Here is a 20210-nt window from a genome sequence, read left to right on the forward strand (position 1 = left end):
GGCTGGAGGAACACGTGGTAGGAGGGTGCTGTGGTGCTGTAGGACCCCCAAAGGGTCTATTTCCTGACCCACGATAGCCTTTCCTAGCTCTGCTCCCCATTGCAGCTGGGGTTGTCTTGATCCAGTGTACAGAGCACAGGGGAGATGGTCTACATGCAAAGCAGCCCCTAGAAACACACAGTGGAGAGAGGTGAAGTTTTCAGCATTACCAATGGAAGCCTGGAATTTGGCCTAACCTCACACCAGGATGGCAAGCAAGTATAAAGCAGACCATGAGCAGCAAGTAAAAGATTTGGAGAAGTCTGCTGAAGTGTCTCAGGCTAAAGACAAACACTGTCTGCTAAAGCTTGGGTGAAGCTTTCTGTTGGCCAAGCTAGATCCTGAAGGCTCTACAGGAAGCTCCAAGCTTCCCTCTGATGCTGATCATAAGCCAAGAGATGACCAAGTAGGTATTCCTTGAAAGCACTGTAATGACCTTGATTTCCATAGAGTGCAGAGCAGACATCTGAGCTACCACCCATGTCTGATCTAGCACCTCCCTGGGGTCATCTGGCACCACCAGTGTCTCCCATGGAAAGTAAGAGCTGATTGAGATATCCTGGTGTGTGATTAGGCAGCTCTCCACCTCACCCATGCCATTACCAGACCAGCTTCACCACAAGTTCTGCCCCAAGAATTTACCCTCTCATCAACGGCACAAAGCTGCACAGATGGAAGATTTCAAGGGGAAATTATTTAGAATAGGAGATTATCAGGTATGCTTCGATGTCAGCTGAGCTTCTGGGCTTAATGCAGAATGATGGATCACCCATCCGAGTACATATTATTTTCCCTGAAGGCACTGCCCTTGTGAAATTTATTTCCCTCTGAAGGGCCTTGTAAATCATTTGTAACAAATAACCCACAGTATTTCCAACCCACGTGTTAAAAAACTCCACAGTATCATAGAATATCCCAAGGAGGGATTGCAGGAGACCACTGCTCAGGGCTGAAGGAACTCAGGGACTCAGCTGCTCCTTGCATGCTTTGCCCTCCAGACCCTTCCCCACCTCCATGGATGCTCTCCAACAGTTCTCTGTCTTTCTAACCTTCTGGATTCCCTGTCAGATGGACCAGGGCTGCTCACGTGGTCCAGAGGAGTTTTCTGAAGCACCAGAGATTGCAGGAGCTACAGGTATTTTTACGGCTTCAATGGACATCACCAGGAGAGATACTCTGAGCAAAAGCTGCAGCATGTTGCTACCTCTATCTGATAACCTCCCACCATCAGCCCTCGGCCCTATCTGATCCTGCAGTTATTGAAAACCCAGCTGGGTGTGACTGGGATCATTTTTCAGGGCTTTCATGTTTTTATTTGACCACAGTGAAAATTAAAGAGCCAGTTGTTGAACAGGAGAAAGCACTGTACTTTCACTATGATACTTTCTGGTAACGAGATATTTATTAATCTTCATTTCTCCTTATAGGAAACAAACCAAACCCAATCCCTTATCTCTCCCACAGTGTTTAAGTTATGAGTAACACAGGAAGCTATTAGGCCATGAGACAGCAAATACACCCAGCTCGGGAGCCTGTGGGTGTAGGAGGCACAGTGATAAAACCAAGATAGATCTAATCACTTCCATCTACCTTGAGCTTTCTGCAACTCTTGAAATGATGTAGGGATCTAAAGATGCTTTGTCTTTTTTTTTTTAATGAAAAACAAAAGCAGCTGTGATTTAGCAGTTTAATCACTTCTGTCACAAAGAAATGCAAAACAAAGCCTATCACTAGGCTATATATTTTTTTTCAAAGCTCTGTTTTGTTTCCCATCAGCAAGGAACAATTGCAACACCTAAGAGCAGGTTGAGATAGATGCATATTCAGCATTGCTTCTCCAATGGCCAGGCCTAGATCAGCTCTCTGAAACTGCTGTCCTACTGCAAGTTTAGTGATGATGGCCATGGCCAAAGCCCTTGGGTGCTCAGTGGGTCTTGATGGGTGGCTTGAAGATATTAACTACATATCAAAGAGCAGTCAGAGCACCAGGTAGGATTTGGGTTAGGATTTTCTTGCCCTGTGCTGACTTCAAGATGACCTTGTTCAGCCTGCAGGATTCAAGCTGTGGCTGCTGTAGCTCTCACTCTCACAAACAACAGGAACAACCCATGTTCAGCAGTCTGGGTTCACTCCCACAGTCTGGACATGCAGACCTGGCCCTGCTCTGCAAACAAGCACTGGGGGCTAAGTGTAGTCACAATATGGTTTTTCCAAAGGTTTGTGATATAGCCAAACTGGGGCGCATATGCATAGAGAAAGCAAAACATCCCCGTAGCAAAATGATGACCCCTTACCTGGTTCCAAAGCCTGGCTGAACCTGCACATATATTACAAATATTGGTAGGAGGAGGACAGTTGGACTAAATAATCTTGGATATCTTTTCCAACCTTGGTGATTCTGTGACTCTATGATTATATGATCATGACTTTGTAATGGACCTTCTCCTTCGATGCCTTAATAATTGTAGTCAAAAGATCCAGAGCTCACATGAAGCTGCCAGCCCAGACAAGAGGGATTATACAAGATCCAGAAGCCTTTTGTCCTCGGTGGCCTTTTACAAAACCAGGTTGTTGTTGTTGTTTGTTTGTAGTTTCATATGTATGAACTGCATATGAATGACTGCATATGAATGACTGCATATGAATATGACACTGGGAAATGCATGATTGCATTTCCCAGTGTCAGTCCATGGCAGCACATGGCTGAGTCCAGTGAGACTCAGGACGAAGACTGGAAAAGGGCAAAGCCTTCACATGGCTTTTGATGAAGATTCACCCTCTGCCTTTCTTCTTTGTGTTCAATGAGTGTTTCCCAAATGGGCACTGGTCAGGTTGGTCACTGGTCCCCAAATGAGCCATTGCAATGTGGAAACAAAGGTCCCTCCAGAAGCAGAGCTGTGATAGATTGCATCAGATCTTGAAAATGAACAGCAAGGACAGGTCTGTGCAGCTGTGAAGAGCTTATGGACATGGCCCAACCCAAGGAACAAGGGCCTCACCGCAAACAAAACATCCTCATTTCTCTTCACTTGCTCCTTCTCAGCTCTCTGATGGTGATGTTTTGTGCAGCTCCACCAATTGGATGTGTCTATCTAAATATTTTGGCCTGTCTTTAAGTCCAGTTCAGGCAGGAAAACACGCATGATTGATTGGACAGTTAGAAACAAAGCAGGCCATGGCATCAGATCCCACAGTATCACCATCCAGGGATGGTTTTTGGCATGGCTGGCCAAAAAACAAGCCAAGGTTGGAGAAGACTGACAGCAGCCATGCCCTTAGTGGAGCAAAGGTGCAAAGACGAGACTTTCTGTTTTACTAAGACCGAGCCAGGTGGAGGTAAATGGGAATTTCCTAAGTACTCTGTTTTGAAGCATTTGACAACATTACTCTGTCTTGGAAAGTGTGGATTTGTTGAAGCAGAGTTTTTTCCTCTGCCATGAGTTAGGTTTTCTGAAATTTGCATTGAAAAATGTTTCTCTGGTCTGGAAAGAACACCTGGTTAAAACCAGAGACAAAACCAGCAGCTCTTAGAGACTTTCTATAAGGATGTTGATGACCATATTTGAAGTGTCTGCTCCAGAAAATGAGCGTTTTGCTCTATTTGTTCGGGACACAGAGAGCAAGGAGCAGGGATCTGGTAGACAGCTGAAGACCACCTGGGGCCGGGCAGGTCTGGAGGGAGGGGGATGTGACACCCTCAGGAGACCCAGCCCCATCCTCACCACCAGCTGTGTTCGATCTCAGCGGGCAAGATTCTCACAAGAAAAGTCAGAAAGTTGTGTTTCCACTTCAACCCGACAAGGGAAGGTGGCTGAGATCACGACTGTGCTGCAGAGCGGAATTAGCGCTGCTCACCACCCGCGTGCATGGAGCACCAGCAGCTCTGATCGCTATCGCTGCTCGCTTCGCTTCCGCGCATCGCACGGCAGTGATGGCAGTTATGAGATGAGCTGGCTAATGAGCCCCAGGGCAGCACTGCAGCTTGGCTATGGATGTAACACCAGCATGCGAAAAGTCACAAGTGCTAGACCTGCAGGATGGCGATGCTCTGTTGGCAGCCCAATAGCAACCAGACAACAAATAATGGATCTGAGATCTCAAGAAGAACCAAGCTCAGGCCAATGGCACCCAGGAGATTGGCTTTGTTTCCTAAAGTCTCAGCCAACGTGGGTCAGTTAGAAACCTCAGCTGTCAGTAAGAGAAATGCTCTGCTTCTGGCCCTGAAGGTAGCGAGAGAAGGTTGGAAAAGTTTTTCTATTTGACCTGTCAAAACCCCGAAACAAAGAGAGAAACCTCAGAGTTTTGCAGCCCATCTCCTGATTTCAAAGTCCCAAAGACTAATGGAGGGATAATTTACCCTCTCCTGCACAAGGACTCTTGCAGAACACAGTTTGAGTTTCCTTTGGCTGCAGGTTAACAGATCTGTCCCTCATCTGCAGAAGGAACCTCTCAGAGTTTTGTCCCATTGGATTTTGATTTGGACAGGTCATGTTTTTTCCGTTCCAGCTATGAAAACTGCTCTTCATCTGTATACATGTGTGCAAATTCAGAAAGCATGTGTTGGCACAAGATATTGCCCTCAAAGTCTTGTTAGATTTAAATCTAGATAAGCAGTCAAGCTTAGTCATCTGAATTTTAACTACATTTTACTAAGCTTGCTACATCTTGTGAGCAAATGGTACAAGAAGAAATTGCTCCAAAATGGCTTTAAGGCATCCAAGTGTTGTTCAGTAAATTCCTACCCTAGTTCTAATTCCCACCAATTCTGATTCTCCACCAAATTTTGACACATCACGAGGAAAGAAGACAGAGGAAAAGACAGGAAGTGAGCCCTGACAGCCAGGTCTCACCATAAGCAAAATTCAGTTCAGATCTGTTGGCAGCATCCAAAGAAACCTGGTCCCAAAATGGCAGTGTGTTCTTGCAGTAGGCTGGTATGTTGTTGTCATTATTTGCTTGTTGGTACTCTTCCAATTTATGAGAAATCACAACTATAAACATGAAAGACGAAGCCTCAGCACTGATATGTTTGGCACAGAAGAGCAGATTCAACGCATGCTGACATGGAGGCTTAACAAAGGCAAAGACTGATTGGTTATAAATGCATTGCATGCTAAAAGTGCTTCAGAAAGGGTGCAAAGTGAGGGATGTGAGGTGTGCTCTGGTTGTTTTGAGCTGCAGGTACCCACCCCATGACCAAGGAGAGGCTGGGATGCCCCTCATACCACTGCTGGTTACTTCTTTGCATGTGGCTGAGCAAAATGGTTGGGTTCACAGGGGCTGAGAAGCTCAGAGGCAGGAGGTGCCTTTACATTCTGCTCAATCATGTCCAGAACTGAGGTCCATCCATAGGTGTCAGATCTGTTGTGTTGGTTTCAGTGGGAACCTACTTCTGTTTCAGTGGAGCTGGAAGCTTTCAAAGCCCAATTCCATCACATCAGCAGACCAGACAGCAGCAGAACTGCTAGGAATACAGATCTCTGGTGTCACAAAAGCTACCTGAGCACCCATAATGATTGTAACAAGAAATGCAAGACTTCTTAAAAAGTAATTTCCATGTTGACAATTCTCTTAGTTGTTTGCATTCTCTGCAGTGCTGTGGTCACCCCTCTGCTTACAGCCAGTGGCAGAACAGGCCATGGGAGAGGAGACAAGAGTGTCACAAGGGCTCAGACACAGCAGTGATGCTCCTATGGGCCAGAGCATGCTACAGAAAGACAAAGAACCCAAAGGTCACTGCCAGCATCCAACAGCACAAACACTGCTCTAAAGAGATGATAAGATCAACTGCAGCACTGTCACCCCTGTGTTATGCCTCAGCAATCTCATGTGCTTCAGAGGAAGATAAAATGAATGGCAGCTGCCAAGTCCTGCTGCAGTGAATGAGGGGCAGGAGCTCCCTGGGGAGAAGAACTGGGAACACAGTGATGTGAGGCCGCCTTCAGATCCCTTTTGGTTGCCCCAAATGACTTTTCACTGCAGAAGTGGCCAATTCTGGATGGGTTCTGCCCATCACATCTGTCTTTGTCCACAGCTTTGCCAGACAGTAAAGAAAACTCCAATGGGAGAGGAAGATTCGCTGCCTGCCCTGACACCCAGCAGCATCAGCAGCTCATACACACAGCCCTTGTCTCTTGCCTCAAAAAACAAACTTACCTTTGTTCCAACCTTTTCCTAGCAGCAGGAGACCCCTGTTCTGCGACAAGTGTATTTGTTTTACACAGTCATAAACTAGGGAATAAAACATCTCTGCAGTCTCTCTGTGTTTCCAGACACAGGAGGATTAACTCATTGTTTCTTTCCAGCTATGAACTCCATCCTTTTGCTATGTTCAGCATGAGAATGTGAAAGCTGGGCTACACTCAGACAAAAAGAAGAAAGGGTTTTTTTTTTGAGTTTTTAAATCAATCTGGAGCCAAGAACCAAACTGGATTTCCCAACCCTTTCCACCATGTGTGCTATAAGGCTGAACATCTATAGTCCCAAGCTCCATCTTTTTTTCCCCTCTATCTCTGAATGAATCAACAAGAAAAACACAGGATGCACAATCAATGCCTTCCCAGACAGCCCAGGCTCATGTGGCCCAAGGGACTGACCGCAAAACATGATGAACTGAGGCAGAAGGAAAATGCAGCCCATCCTCTGCTCTGCCCATCTGAATTCTACAGACACCAATCATCCAAACACCTCTAAATCTTCCTGGTAAAAGAATATCAAAGCCACAATCCCTATGGGAAAATGCTGGCACTCGGATCAAGAAAATGAAACCTCATTTGCACCAGTTGGCAGCTTTGGACTTTATCGATGTCATGTAACGTGGGTGCCATCAATCCTCACACTAAAAACCAAGACACATTGATGTTAACTCCATTTTATTTTTGCTTTCTCACTTGTCAAAACCTCAACAGTAAGCCAGGCTTGCATAAAATATTCAATTCTATATGGAGCCACAACTCTTTGTGAACACAGTACAACAGCTCCCGCATGAGCCTGTTTGGAACAGGAGCTCTCACTGCATTAATTCTCTGGTTGCTGCCTATCAACAGCTTCTGCAACGACTTGTTAGTTAAGTTAGTCGGGATGGTGAAGGAAAAAGAAAGGATGGGGAGATGTAAAGAGAGAGAGTTGAACTCGGGGAAGGTGCACGGAGGAGTGCTGCAGAGCCTGCTCATCTCATCTTTGCTGTCGCTTCCAAGTGCTGTCTCTGAATCTGCAGCATGGCTTAACATCACAGCAGCAAGAGGAAGGCCGTGTCTCCAATTGGGCTGTATGTCTTTTACATTCGGGTGCTAAACAAATAAAATCAATTCTGAACTTATAAAGAAAGCAATTGGAAATGTCTTTTATAGTGAAATCTCAACTGCAGCAGCCCACAGCACTCGGAGAAAAATCAATCATCATTTCCATCCCGCTCTGGGTGCCACTCAGATTAAGAATCGATGTTTGGCTGCAAAGGAAAATTGTTTCAAGAGAACCACCTCAGCAACAGTTTTCAGAGCTCAGAAAACTCCTGTTTACGCCCCTTCTCAGAACAGGCAAACTCCTACATGAATAATAAATATTAATGGCTAATCCTGATTTACATACTTTCCATCTTAATGGGCATCAAAATCGCAAGCAGGGCAACAGCGCTACTTAGTGTACTAGCGAGTAGTAAACAAGCCGTCAGCCTAAAGATGCCATAATGTTAAGTTAGTTCAACGTGTTCAACACCCCTGTCATTACATTCCCCCTCACATCCAAATGAAACTTGGTATCATTTTGCCTTTTCATAAAGTCCTAAAGCCCGAAGAGCCATTGACAGACATATGGAGCAGCACTTATCTCCGAGGCAGCTGAAATATTGCAGTCTTATGTCTGTTTGAAAGCACTGCTTCCCCAACCTCTGATTTGTTGCATCAGTGCAGATATCACTGCATGATCAGAGGAAACGTGCATGCTGTGCTGGTGTCCCTCTGCTGTGTGCTATGGGCGCATCAGACACCATTCAGACCTCCAAGTGATGTCCATCCCATGGCAGCTGTGTGTGTTTGCTGACTGTGCTCCCCACAAACCACAACCTTAGAACCCACCTGGTCCATCAGTGTCCCCGGAGCAGTGACAGCACTGCCCTCGGTGCATGTTGGACATCGACTCTCATCATCCCTCCCAGCTGGAGGGACAGAAAGCAGCGTCACTTCTGATACTTCCCCGTGCAACAGCTGCAGCCTGGAGAATCGGAGAGCTGCTAAACAGCCCCAGAACCGAAATGAGAGCACTGACACCTAGCGGGGCAGCACGGCGGAGCATCGCTTTGGCTTTAGCTGATGGGGGAACGCCACCTGCAGCCCCTTGTCTTGCTGAACAGCAGCACGGGCTGTCAGAGCGCTGGGTTGGCTCTGCTATGCATCCTATGTCAGAGCGCTGGGTTGGCTCTGCTATGCATCCTATGTCAGAGCGCTGGGTTGGCTCTGCTATGCATCCTATGTCAGAGCACCGAGCTGCCTCTCCTAAAGCATCCTGCTTTGCAGCTCTAATAACTGTTGGCTCCAGCTCCCTCCAAAGCGGAGCGGGGAGGTGGAGAGGGAGGGTTTGTTTAGGGTCAGTACCGAGCTTGAAAGCAAGAAGAGGAGCAACTATTTGCATGATGTGAGGATGAGGAGGAGCGGCTTTAAGCCAGCAGAGGAGATGTGCGGGTCGGATGTGAGTTGTTGAGCTCTAAGCGCATGCGTTCTGCCGGCGGCCCGGCCATGGCGTTGCTCCGCTCTCTCGGTTCGCTGCTGTGTCTCTTCTCGCTGCGGATCCCCGCGGTGCCCGGTGCGGCCGCCCGAGGGTTGGACGTGGCTTCGTACCGGTGAGTGCGGGGTTCGGAGGGGCGGTGTGCGGGGTTAGGAGGGTGTGAGTTATGTTGTGCTGTGTGTGCTGCAGGGAGAGGGTGCGCGCCATGTTCTACCACGCCTACGAGCACTACCTGGAGAGCGCCTTCCCCTACGACGAGCTGCGGCCGCTCACCTGCGACGGGCACGACACGTGGGGCAGGTATTGGGGACGGGGAGGGGTGGGGAGGGGCGACGGGCTGAGCGTGAGCTGCTCCGAGCTGCAGCTGCTCCGTGATTCCCCGCAGCTTCTCGCTGACGCTGATCGATGCGCTGGACACGCTGCTGGTGAGTACGGGCAGCTGCAGGGATGGCACTCAGAGCTGTGAGCAGCGGTGCCAGCTCGGCATTGCCCTGTGAGCAATGGAATAACCACTTATATCTAACCCGAATCTCCAGTAAACTCTTGGCAAAGGGCTGACAAAGCAGGACTAGGGGAAATGGTTTTAAAGTTAAAAAGAGGGAAGATTTAGTTTGATGTTAAGGGGGAAGTTCTTTACTAGCGAGAGTGGTTAGGCCTGGAACAGCGCTTGCCCAGGAGGTGTCGGATCGGCTCCCGTCCATTTTTTTTTTTTGTTTTTGAAGGTGTTCAAGGCAGGTTGGTCGGGGGCCCTGGGCAACCTACGTGTATCTAGTAAAGAGGCTGTATGTTGGTGGCAACCTGCACAGGCAGGGGGTTTGGCAACTACATGATCCTTTGAGGCTCCTTCCAACCCGGGTCATTCTGTGATTCTGTAAAGCATTCCCCGATCTCCTACCACTCCCTGCCCATGTAAGAAGTCAATTTATCCCCCCTGTTTGGGGGTTGTGCCCCTGTTTTCCTGTGCTGTCACACTCTTGTCACACACTGCAGATCCTGGGAATGTCACTGAGTTCCAGCGTGTGGTCACGGTGCTGCAGGAGGGGTGGATTTCGACAATCGATGTCAATGCATCTGTCTTTGAAACAAACTATCCGAAGGTGAGGTGCTTTTATCTGTGCTTCTTTTAAGGCATCGAACTGGGTCTTAACCATGTACTATCCCATTCTGCATCAGGGTAAAATGCAACCGGTTTGGGACTTTGTTCTCCCTCTATCCCAGCATTTCCTAATGGGATTCTTGCTATGCATCTTCCAGTGGTTGGTGGCCTCCTTTCTGCTCACTTGCTGTCCAAGAAGGCTGGCGTTGAGGTGGAGGTGGGATGGCCGTGCTCTGGACCTCTCCTAAGGATGGCAGAGGAAGCAGCTCGTAAACTGCTGCCAGGTGAGAGCTTGGCTGTTTTGTGCTGCTGAATTGTGGTTCCTGAAGTGACTGGTGTGCTGGAGGGAGATGGCACTGCTTGATTTGTGAGCTTACAGAATAGCCCTGTCTGCCCCTCTTTGGGTTGTGCTGTGTGCTCTGACAGCATAACACCATTTCCTTCTTATGCTAGGCTACCCTTGAGCAATCCTGAGCTCAGTTTTTATCTGCTGCTGACCATTGTTTGTAGTCATGTTTCACTGCCTGCTGTGTTTGTGCAGGGATGCAGACCCTGCTCTGGACAGTGAGGAGTAGATCTGCAGTAGTTTCTGTAGCTCCATCCCAATCAGTTGCTGCTGTATGTGCCTGGGATTGCAGGGTGCACCTTATCAATCTGATAAGATGTGACAGTGAATGCCTTCACGTGATCCAAATATCTCATTTCAGCTTTTCAGACTCCCACTGGGATGCCCTACGGAACAGTGAACTTGTTGCATGGAGTAAACCCAGGGGAGACCCCAGTTACCTGTACTGCTGGAATCGGTACTTTTATAGTGGAATTTGCCACTTTAAGCCACCTCACTGGTGATCCAGTGTTTGAGGATGTTGCCAGGAAGGCTCTGAAGGCACTGTGGAAAAACCGCTCAGATATTGGTCTGGTGAGTGAGGAAATAGGCTCTAAGCTTCATGTAGCTTAAGGGGATGCTATTTTAAGTGTCGAAAGTATAAACTAAGGAAAAAGGGTTTTTTCCCAATTGTTCTTAAATTCTCCTACAGCTCTTTGAAGGCTGAAGACTGCCAGGTGTGAAGGATCTATTTAAACATTAGCATGGCATCTCTCTCATGCCCCTGATGTTCTTGGCATCCTGCTCTGTACCTTGTCATCCTTCTCTATGCTTTCATAAGATAGAAATTAGCACCAATCATATGATGTGCAGACTGTGGATTTTTACAGTAGCGTGATACTTTGTTTTGGCCAGTGCAGTGTTTGTACTGGAAGCAGAAAATCCACGAGTAATGATTTCCTATGGCTTGTACTTCTCTAGTGCTGGTAGACGTCTCTTGTACTAGAGAAAACACTCATTAATATTGTCACTGTATTACTGTTTATCTGTTAGAGGCTTTTTGTGTGGTGTTGTCGGGGAATTTAATAATTTAATATTTCAGTAATTTAATTAATTACAAGATGGGCTCTGTCTCCACTCTAACATTCCCTTTCCTTCTCCCTACACTTCCTCCAGGTTGGTAACCACATTGATGTGGTAACTGCCAAATGGGTGGCCCAAGATGCTGGCATTGGAGCAGGAGTGGACTCCTACTTTGAATACCTTGTTAAAGGAGCCATTCTCTTGCAGGACAAGGAGCTGATGGCCATGTTCCTCGGTAAGCAGGTTTGTTTGTTTTCCCTAGTGTTGAAGGGTCCCAGGAATGTGCCCTTGTATTCACCTGTAAAAGTTTCCCTGTGGGAGTATAAGGCTAATAAGTTCCATTTGGGACTGTTCCCAGTGTCTTTGCTGTAATGCTTTGGAATGGTCTGTGATAAGAGTTATCACATTCTGACAAGGAGGAAATGCACACTCAGCACAGCTCATTCATTTGACACAGCTGAGGTGAAACAGGGACTCCAGTCATTCTGAAAAAGAACATTAGTTTTATTACCACCTCACCTTTGCTTTTTATTTCTCTTTTTTAATACATAGAATATAACAAAGCTATCAAAAATTACACAAAGTTTGATGACTGGTACCTCTGGGTTCAGATGTACAAAGGAACAGTGTCCATGCCTGTTTTTCAGTCTCTGGAGGCTTACTGGCCAGGCCTACAGGTGAGAGTTGTCGCATTGGTAGCATACAGCGGTGTTGTTTAAGTTGATCTATAAGTCACATATGTAACCCTCGTCTGTGCTGGCTTAAAGCTCTGTTCTAAACTCTGGTGATGTCTGCAGCAGTACTCAGTTTCTGGAAGAGTAAATGTTGACTACTCCTGTAGTCTAATTAAACAAAGTTACTAAGCGTAGAAGGTGGTTTTGATGTAGCAAACTGATGGTGGCCTCGTAATCTGGATGGGGACCTAAAGGGAAAGCAAGACAGCTTTGCTGCTGCTACCACATAAACACATGCTTTTTGGGAATGCTTCCTACAGGAATACACTGAGAAGTTTGCTTTCTTATCTCTACCTATGTTTGGTCTGGGACTTGGTTATCCCTACTGGAACAAACTGGATTCTAAAGGAATCCCCACCTTCTGTTAACTGGAAATCAAGGCGACTTGGAATTTTGCACACCCAAAATAATGTTATCCAACAGAAAAGCAGTATCTGATATCTCTTCATTACTACCTATTCTTAAGACATCATGTCTAAATGCTTATCATACCATTTAGACTTCCCGAGCAACTCATTTCTCATCCCTTGTTTTGACTATGGGAGTGTTACTGAATCAACCTTTGTACTGTTTCTTCTTCACTCTGACGTTGCTTTGCTGATTGTTTTGTCTCTCTCAGAGCCTAATTGGGGATGTAGATAATGCCATGCGAACCTTCCTCAACTATTACACTGTTTGGAAGCAGTTTGGTGGGCTGCCTGAGTTCTACAACATTCCTCAGGGCTATACAGTAGACAAGAGAGAGGGATACCCACTCAGGCCAGGTAAGCAAATGAAAGAAAAAGGAATGTGAAGTTCTGGTTTTGTTCTGGTGCTGAGATAAGAGCAGATGTTTGCAGTAACTGCCATTGAAAAGCTCCTGCCCAGCTTAGTTCTGACTGGGTCCTGCATGGGTTTCACCAGTGATGTCCATTGGTCAAAGCCAAATGCTTTGCTTTCTGCTATTCACAAAGGCAGGGTTATTAAAGAAAGCAGACAGTAGTGTTATTATATAAAGAGGCCCTGTTAATGAATTGAGTTCCTGGTGTCGGATATGACAGGTTTGTGTTACGTTCTCTGACGTGGAATGGTTTTACTTTAAAGTCATGTGAAATATGAATGTGACTGCTTATACCCTTAGATTTAAGAAGTGAAAGACTGTTCTAGTTCTGCTGAGTTCCCGAATCAAATTAATTCCAGTTATATGAGCAGACATCAATGCATAAGAGAATTAATGTTGTCTGTAGTACTACAGTGCAATCCATTTCCTATTAAGATCTTTTGGGTTGTTTTTTTTTTTTTGGCAGAGCTGATTGAGAGCGCAATGTATCTGTACCGTGCTACACGAGATCCCATACTCTTAGAACTGGGAAGAGATGCAGTGGAGTCCATAGAGAAGATCAGCAAGGTGGACTGTGGGTTTGCAACTGTAAGTGTGGCTGCTAAATAGCAGCTTTTGGGTAACAAGTTTTACTTATGGATGATTTTGTGCTTCAAGTCAAACGATCACATCTATTAAAACACAGCTTCTTTTTCAAACAAACCCCATGTTTTTCTCTAAAGCTGAACTGACAATCATGTTTCTGGGAGTACTCTTCCCAGGCCACATGTACAGGCAGTGGAAACAAGAACATCTCAACATAACATCTCAATTTGACCAGCTTAGCCTTGCTGGTTTCATCCTTCCCCGTTTCATTTCTTACATATGAGGATGGAGAGCTCTGGTACTCTAATAAAAGCATCCTTAAAGAGTTGCCAGCTCTGATCAGTTCATCTGTTTCTATAGTCAGTTTCCTAGGGGATCCCATCCGCTCATTAAACAGCTGGAAGTTCTCTTTTCTGAAGATTGAAAGTGTCTGTTTGTTTGTTTGTTTGTTCGTTTATAATTAGGTAAATGATGGGAAATATTCTCCTTACCCCTGTAGGAAGCATATTTCTTTTGACTTAGTTCCCTGTTTTATATCACTGGATTATACTAATTCAAAACAGCTGAAAATGTGTTGGTAAACTGTATACGACCATCTAAAATATGGGCTGTGTTGATACTGTGCTGGTTGGCATAGATGAACTGCAAATTGGTTTTACTTTCTTTTTCCCTTCCTGAGTTCTTGAATTGGATATAAATGTAACCCACTGGTTCTCTTCTTCTGTAGATCAAAGACTTGAGAGACCACAGGCTGGACAACCGCATGGAATCCTTCTTTTTGGCTGAAACAGTGAAATACTTGTACCTACTGTTTGACCCAGACAACTTCATTCACAACGATGGATCAGACTTTGATGCTGTGATCACCCCTTATGGCGAATGCATCTTGAATGCTGGAGGGTACATCTTCAACACCGAAGCTCATCCCATAGACCCTGCTGCACTGCATTGCTGTAGGAAGAGGAAAGAAGAGCAGTGGGAAGTGGAAGATTTGATGCGGGAGTTTTACTCACTTCAGAAAAACAAGAAATTCCCCTTAAAACAGACTTCTGACTGTGGTGAAGGGGGATGTGTGAAAGACCCCACGGGTGCATCTTTAGGTGGAAAGAAAAGAAACTCTAAGAAGAGCTCACGCTCCCTTTTGAGTTGCCCCAGTCAATCTTTTAACTCTAAACTCGCTGTACTGGGACAGGTCTTCTTGGACAACACTTGAGTATATGTTTATTATCAGTATAAATAGTAATTTATACTTGAACTTGATCCGGACTCTGGGAATATATTTTTCTAGTTTTGTAATGGGGAAAAAGTCGTACCTCACAATGTGAATTGTATGAAGTGGAAAAAAAACTTCACATTAAATTCTGCTGCTGCTGATTAGACTGGACATAAGAAAGAACTTTTTCTCTCAGAGAGTGGTCAGGCACTGGAATGGCTGCCAAGGAAGGTTGTGGAGTCCCCATCCCTGGCAGTGTTCAAGAAGCATCTGGATAGGGAGCTAGGAGATATGGGTTGGGGTTTTTCTGTAGGTATGGTAAAGGGAGGACGGTTGGACTAGATGATCTTGTAGGTCCTTTCCAACCTTGTGATTCTATGATTCATAAATGTGATTCGCTGTTGATGCTATGAAGTTGCTAACTTCAAAACAGTTGGTTACCTGAACAGCAAGCAGGCGTTCAGAAGGAAAAGCCTGTCCAGGTTGAGAGGTACTGTGTTTATTTCACAGTAACTTCGAAGTATTGCAGCCTTTTGCAGAGTCCACAGCTTACTGTGCTCCATAAAAGCGAGCCTAAATGGTTCCTTGTCAATAAGGAAGAAGAACTGAATTATGAGCTCTAGTTGCAGCTCTGAGATGACAAATCCCTCCTCTGTGATTTGCTTTGTTTTGTTTTTCACTGGCCTCATTATGAACGTGTTGTTGCCTGAAATGCCTGTGATTTGTTAGGAAAACCTTGTGATTCATGAGGTGAGGGCTCGTGTTTGTAGATCTAGCACGTCTATCAAGCACAAAGGATGGCTCAATGGATGGAAGGCATTTGTGACATGGGGAACTGAGCGCGTAGAATCAGCACGAGTCAGTACTGCCCACCTGAAACTGGTTTAGGAAGCATCCAGGTAATGCCATCTGCAAACTGAGGTGTAACATGGCTTAGCAAAGGCTTGGTTTACCCTGCAATGTGCTCTTTTCTTCAGAATCTGATACGCTTTTCCTATGAAATTGCCCCATTTCCTTCCTCTTTTTAAACTTCCCCTTGGGGCCTCACTTGTTCAACTCCACATCCCCTCCGCCGTGCTACCTCCCAGCGCGCACCGCGCATGCGCCAAGCCCCCCAGGGCTACATTTCCAGGACTACATTTCCCAGCATGCTCAGCGCGCGGCCTATTTCCGGCATGGCGCCCGCTGACCGGAAGGGGGCGCTGTATCCGTCCGTCGTACAAAGCAGCGGGGGAGGGGGCGCTTCCTGTTTGTCTCGGGCCGAGCGGGGCAGCGGCCATGGCGGGTGTAGGCCCTGCGCCCGGCGGCCGGAGGCGGCGCGGAGCCCCCACGAACATCCTGGCTCAGCTCCGCCACGGGCAGCTCAGCGGGCGAGGCCTCACGCGGGGGGCGCAGGTAACGTGGGGAAAGGTTATGGGATGGGGGAGCTGCGACCGAGGCCTTGTGGGGCGGGCGGAGCGCTGTGCTGCGCTTTGGGCCTGCCCCGGGGCCTGGCCATAAGGCCGCACTGGGAGCCGTTCTGGGCCCGCTTGAGGCTCCCCCACCTACGTGGGCCAGGCCTCCTGCGGGCTCTTTATCTCCCGTCCTATGGATAGGCCGCAGGGCAGAGCCGTGCTGTGCTGCTGGGCTGGGGGCTTCATGTGGCGATAGGCGGCCCTTCACAGAGTAACAGAATTGCAGGGGTTGGAAGGGACCTCTAGAGATCATCGAGTCCAACCCCCCTGCCAAAGCAGGCTCCCTACACCATGTTGCACAGGTCGGCGTCGAGGCGGGTCTTAAATATCTCCAGAGAAGGAGATTCCACCACCTCTCTGGGCAGCCTGTTCCAGTGCTCTGTCACCCTCACAGTAAAGAAGTTCTTCCACATATTCGTGCGGAACTTCCTATGCTGTACTTTCATCCCATTACCCCTAGTCCTGTCCCCACTCACTACTGAAAAGAGACCAGACTCGCCACTATGGCTCCCACAGCTCAGGTATTTATAAACCTGAAGCTCCAACCAAACACGCCGTGGGATGAAGGGGTTTTTCTGCTGTCTGGGGCTGTGAGGGGCACAGCTCCGTGTGGGTGGTTATCCTTGTGTATGTTCCAGGTCTGCTGGAAATCGTCATCCTTCTTAGCTGATGATGTTGGGAAATAGTGAGGAATGAAAGCAGCTCGTTCACCTGGGCTGCTGCCTGTCCTGTGTGTGTGTGTGTGTGTGTGTGTGTGTGTGCAGCTTCCTTAATAAGCTGCTCTGGCATTTTGGACTGGTCGTTTCTTCTTGCCAAGAACAGTCAGTATTTCTTTTAAAGGTTAAACGTGGAAAGGTGCAAAGCCAGGAAACCGAAGCACGGCGTAAAGAACTTACATTTTGGTTGTCGCTTATTAAGCTACAGTATCTTAAGTCTTAAAATGTAATGGAAATGGGATTTAATTGATTTTCATTAGTTCAGACATCAGGGTGTTTTCCTCCATTAAGAAGGCTTCTGAGCGATTACTAGGAGAGTACTTGTTCATCCAAATCAGCATCTAGCCCTAATGCTGTACATGAGGTAGGTAGAAGAGGCAGGAGGTGATTTGTAAACTGCTGCTTTGTCTTGCTTCTACTCCTCATTCAGATGCCAGTTTGGTTAATGCTTGGAGAAAAAGCACATTGCTTGCTTGGATTTAACCCTGTTACTCTCTGTTTTACAGGCAGTTGTTTCAATGGGATTGTTTTAGGAGAGCATTCTGCAGGCATGTAGGCACAGAGCGTGTTGTCTCAACCAGCTCTGCCTCTACGCTCTGGCTCCCATAGCAATTGAAGCCAAATAAACCTGTAACCATGCTGTGCACCAACATGAAGTGCTGAGCTGCTGTGTCTGCTCTGGGCTTCGTTTAGCTTGAGAAGCACAGTGTTGTACCATGTTTTAATTGTTTGATCCAACCACAAGTGGCCAGACTTGGAGAAATCAAGGAGACTTCTGCCAGTTACATCCTCCTTCTCACAAGGCCTGAATTCAGGGAGGATTTTGTTGCTTCTTTGTTTGTTTTTCTCTATAAATTTCATTGTGTCTTTGCTGAGCTGAGAAACTTCAAGCTTGGGCCGTAGGGCTCCCAAGTGCTTCACAAATGTGGTAGGAATGCAGTTTTGAATCACTTAGACTGAGGGGAAGGGGAAGGAAGAACACCAACAACACGAAACTTCTTGAATGATTTTCAACGTTGTGAATTGTGCCTTTGTACAGTTACCTTGAAGCGAGTCTTTTGTTTGTAGATCTAAATTTAAAACGCTTTGACGTAACCTTTAAAGAAGCACGAGGCAGTTTTGGGTACTTCAAGTCTTGTTTTTATCAGAGCTCATCAGACCGTTTTCCTCTTCTGACTCCTCGGTAGCAGCGTGGAGCCCTGGATTGGGGTTCTTAGCTCATTTGCTTTGGAAAGCCTGAGAGCAGAGGGCTTCCAAACTGCTGTGTTCGGGTCTAGAACAGAGTCAGGAGGGTACCCTTACTGTTCTCTGCAGGGAAGCTGTCTCAGGCTGTGTGAGCTGCACATCTGGTGTCCTGTGGAGAAACTCTTTTCCAGCACTTACTTCAGAGAGATTGGGAAACGCTGTTGCTTATTGTGGTTCCTGCCATCCGAGCCCTGTTCTCCCACAGTATTGGTGCTACTTCCAGCATCTGCTCCCTGGGAAGCAATTAATATTCTTCTGTGGGTAACAGCGGAGTTGCTTTGTTTGTAACCAAGCTCTGAGTACTGATTTTAGGTGATCTCAGAATCTCTTTTGATATGAAGAAAACAGTTCTTGAGATGGTAATAACACGTCTGTATGTCTGGAAATTCATCAGTCTGATCGTACAAGGACGTGAAAATAATTTGGACAACAGCTCCGTCAATATCTGGCAGCACTGAGGCCAACTAAACCTCTACAACCTGGATCTTTGCCACATGCTCACCTACCAGAAGTCACCATGTTCTTGGCAGCTGGCCTGTATGCATTATTGTTACGGTGTTAGATGAATTAAGCAGGTTTTAGTAAACCTTGCCATTACCTGTTCATATATCCCTTTTAGCCATATTGCTAGCATCAGTTGCTACCCTGGATGTCTCTGTTTCAGATTGTATAACCTCGTATAAAGGTTTGCCCTGGTGCTGAGCACTGAGCAAGTGAAAGGGGCTTTTCAGGTGCTGGTAAACAAGAAGCAGACTGACTTTCCAGAACTGACACACAGCCTATAAGGAAAATATTACTTGTGAACTGGCCTGTGGTGCCTGTCCTGGCACAGAGGGATTGTAAGTAACACACAACAGGGTTTGTGCTGCAGTTACATCAAGGTAAGGGAACATTTTGGTTCACCTGACCAGGCTCTGAGCAAAACTTCATCCCATCTGTAAGAGGGTATACACCTCATCTGCTGCAAGAGACCTGTGAAAAGCACGTCTACAACATGTAACCAGAAGACATTTAGGTGCAGCAATGTGAATCCCTGTAGAGAAGTGGTATAATAATGGATTAGGCAGAGATTTGCTGGCAAATTAGCATGCTTCTGGTGCAGTCCCAAGAGCAGAGCGTCAGCACTGGTCTCACACTCTCACAGGGCTGCCAAGGTTTAGCTGAAACAATCGGAGTGGAAAAGAGAGTCCATTTTTTCCAGCTCTGTCTCACAATCTGCTGTTCTGTGGTTCTCCTTGGCTGTGTAGTCCCTATTCACTTTGAACTATTTTGCTGTGAAAGGAAAACATTTTCTACCATCTCATGCAGATTTCCATCTCCTCCCATTCTGAAATCTCTGAAAATATTGTGTTTTCCAACCAATTTTGTTTCCTTCTGACAGCAACAACGAATGGACGTTCACGTGAATGTAATCCCCTCTAGCAGCTCTAATTGTATTGCTCTGAGCAGGCTTAGACCTCTTCAGGAGAGCACAGCCAGCTAGTGCTGGACAGCCTGCACTGGCTTTTATGTAACAGGGAGCAGAGCTCTGTCATATGCTGGAGATGATATTGAGAAGTAGCAGTGTTAGTCTCTGGGAGTGTTATTTTGCTTGACTAAACGTGAGTGGGAGGCAAACAGTTGCAGGTGTGATAGTTCCTTGCTCCTGCCTTTTCCTTGCTATCTTTACATGTTGTTTGCTTTCAAAATGGATTTAAGAAACTGGCAGTTTTAAGGCAGGAGTAATCAGTGAAAAGTTAATATTTTACGATCTTATTGATGTTTTTTTGTTTTGTTTTTTTTTTCTCTGAGCAAGAGATCGTCACAATAAACACTGGTAGCCATTCCACTAAGCCCTGCAGTGATTCTGAAGAGCTGCTGCTGCTGAAGATCTGCTTTGGAGTCCTTCTGCTCTCAGAGAGGGTTGTAGATTTTGGAGGTGGACGAGGTGTGCTCTCTTCCTGCAGACACAGGGAGTGGAGCACTGCTTTGGGGTTCACAGGGGTGGCTGAGCCAAGCTGGAAGCTGTGGCAGAGCCTGTCCTTGTCACTGTGCCTCTGTGTCTGTCCCCTCTTTTGGGATGTCAGGAGGAAGGTGGCAGGCTCGGGCTGGGCCTTGCAGGAGCCATAGTGTTAAGAAGTGTAATCCACACCCCAGGGCTGCAGGGAGGCTGGCAGTAGGGATTTTTGCCAACTTCATGCCA

At 46.7% G+C, this 20210-nt stretch overlaps 2 protein-coding genes across 2 annotated transcripts in view; both read left to right on the plus strand.

Moving 5' to 3' along the window:
* Positions 1-8506: 8506 nt before the first annotated feature.
* Positions 8507-14784, plus strand: LOC107322864 (ER degradation-enhancing alpha-mannosidase-like protein 2). The gene is made up of 11 exons (XM_015881390.2): positions 8507-8872; positions 8947-9057; positions 9143-9186; positions 9748-9861; positions 10012-10137; positions 10561-10772; positions 11355-11496; positions 11814-11938; positions 12615-12759; positions 13282-13403; positions 14128-14784. The coding sequence occupies exons 1-11, from the start codon at positions 8745-8747 to the stop codon at positions 14611-14613; spliced, it is 1755 nt and encodes a 584-aa protein (XP_015736876.1). The 5' UTR covers positions 8507-8744; the 3' UTR covers positions 14614-14784.
* Positions 14785-15842: 1058 nt separating this feature from the next.
* Positions 15843-20210, plus strand: part of TRPC4AP (transient receptor potential cation channel subfamily C member 4 associated protein) — a 29107-nt gene continuing 24739 nt past the window's right edge. Inside the window, exon 1 of the mRNA XM_015881358.2 lies at positions 15843-16008. Coding sequence (XP_015736844.1) covers positions 15892-16008 — 117 coding nt within the window. The 5' untranslated portion in view covers positions 15843-15891. The remainder of the gene's footprint in view (positions 16009-20210) is intronic.

This window comes from Coturnix japonica, chromosome 20 (genome assembly GCF_001577835.2).
Source record: "Coturnix japonica isolate 7356 chromosome 20, Coturnix japonica 2.1, whole genome shotgun sequence".
Taxonomy (NCBI): domain Eukaryota; kingdom Metazoa; phylum Chordata; class Aves; order Galliformes; family Phasianidae; genus Coturnix; species Coturnix japonica.

Coding starts and splice junctions, on each gene's coding strand:
- LOC107322864 (XM_015881390.2), top strand. CDS start 8,745: ATGCGTTCTGCCGGCGGCCCGGCCATGGCGTTGCTCCGCTCTCTCGGT. Junction 9,058..9,142: donor GGGCACGACACGTGGGGCAG/GTATTGGGGACG, acceptor GATTCCCCGCAG/CTTCTCGCTGACGCTGATCG. Junction 11,497..11,813: donor GCTGATGGCCATGTTCCTCG/GTAAGCAGGTTT, acceptor TTTAATACATAG/AATATAACAAAGCTATCAAA.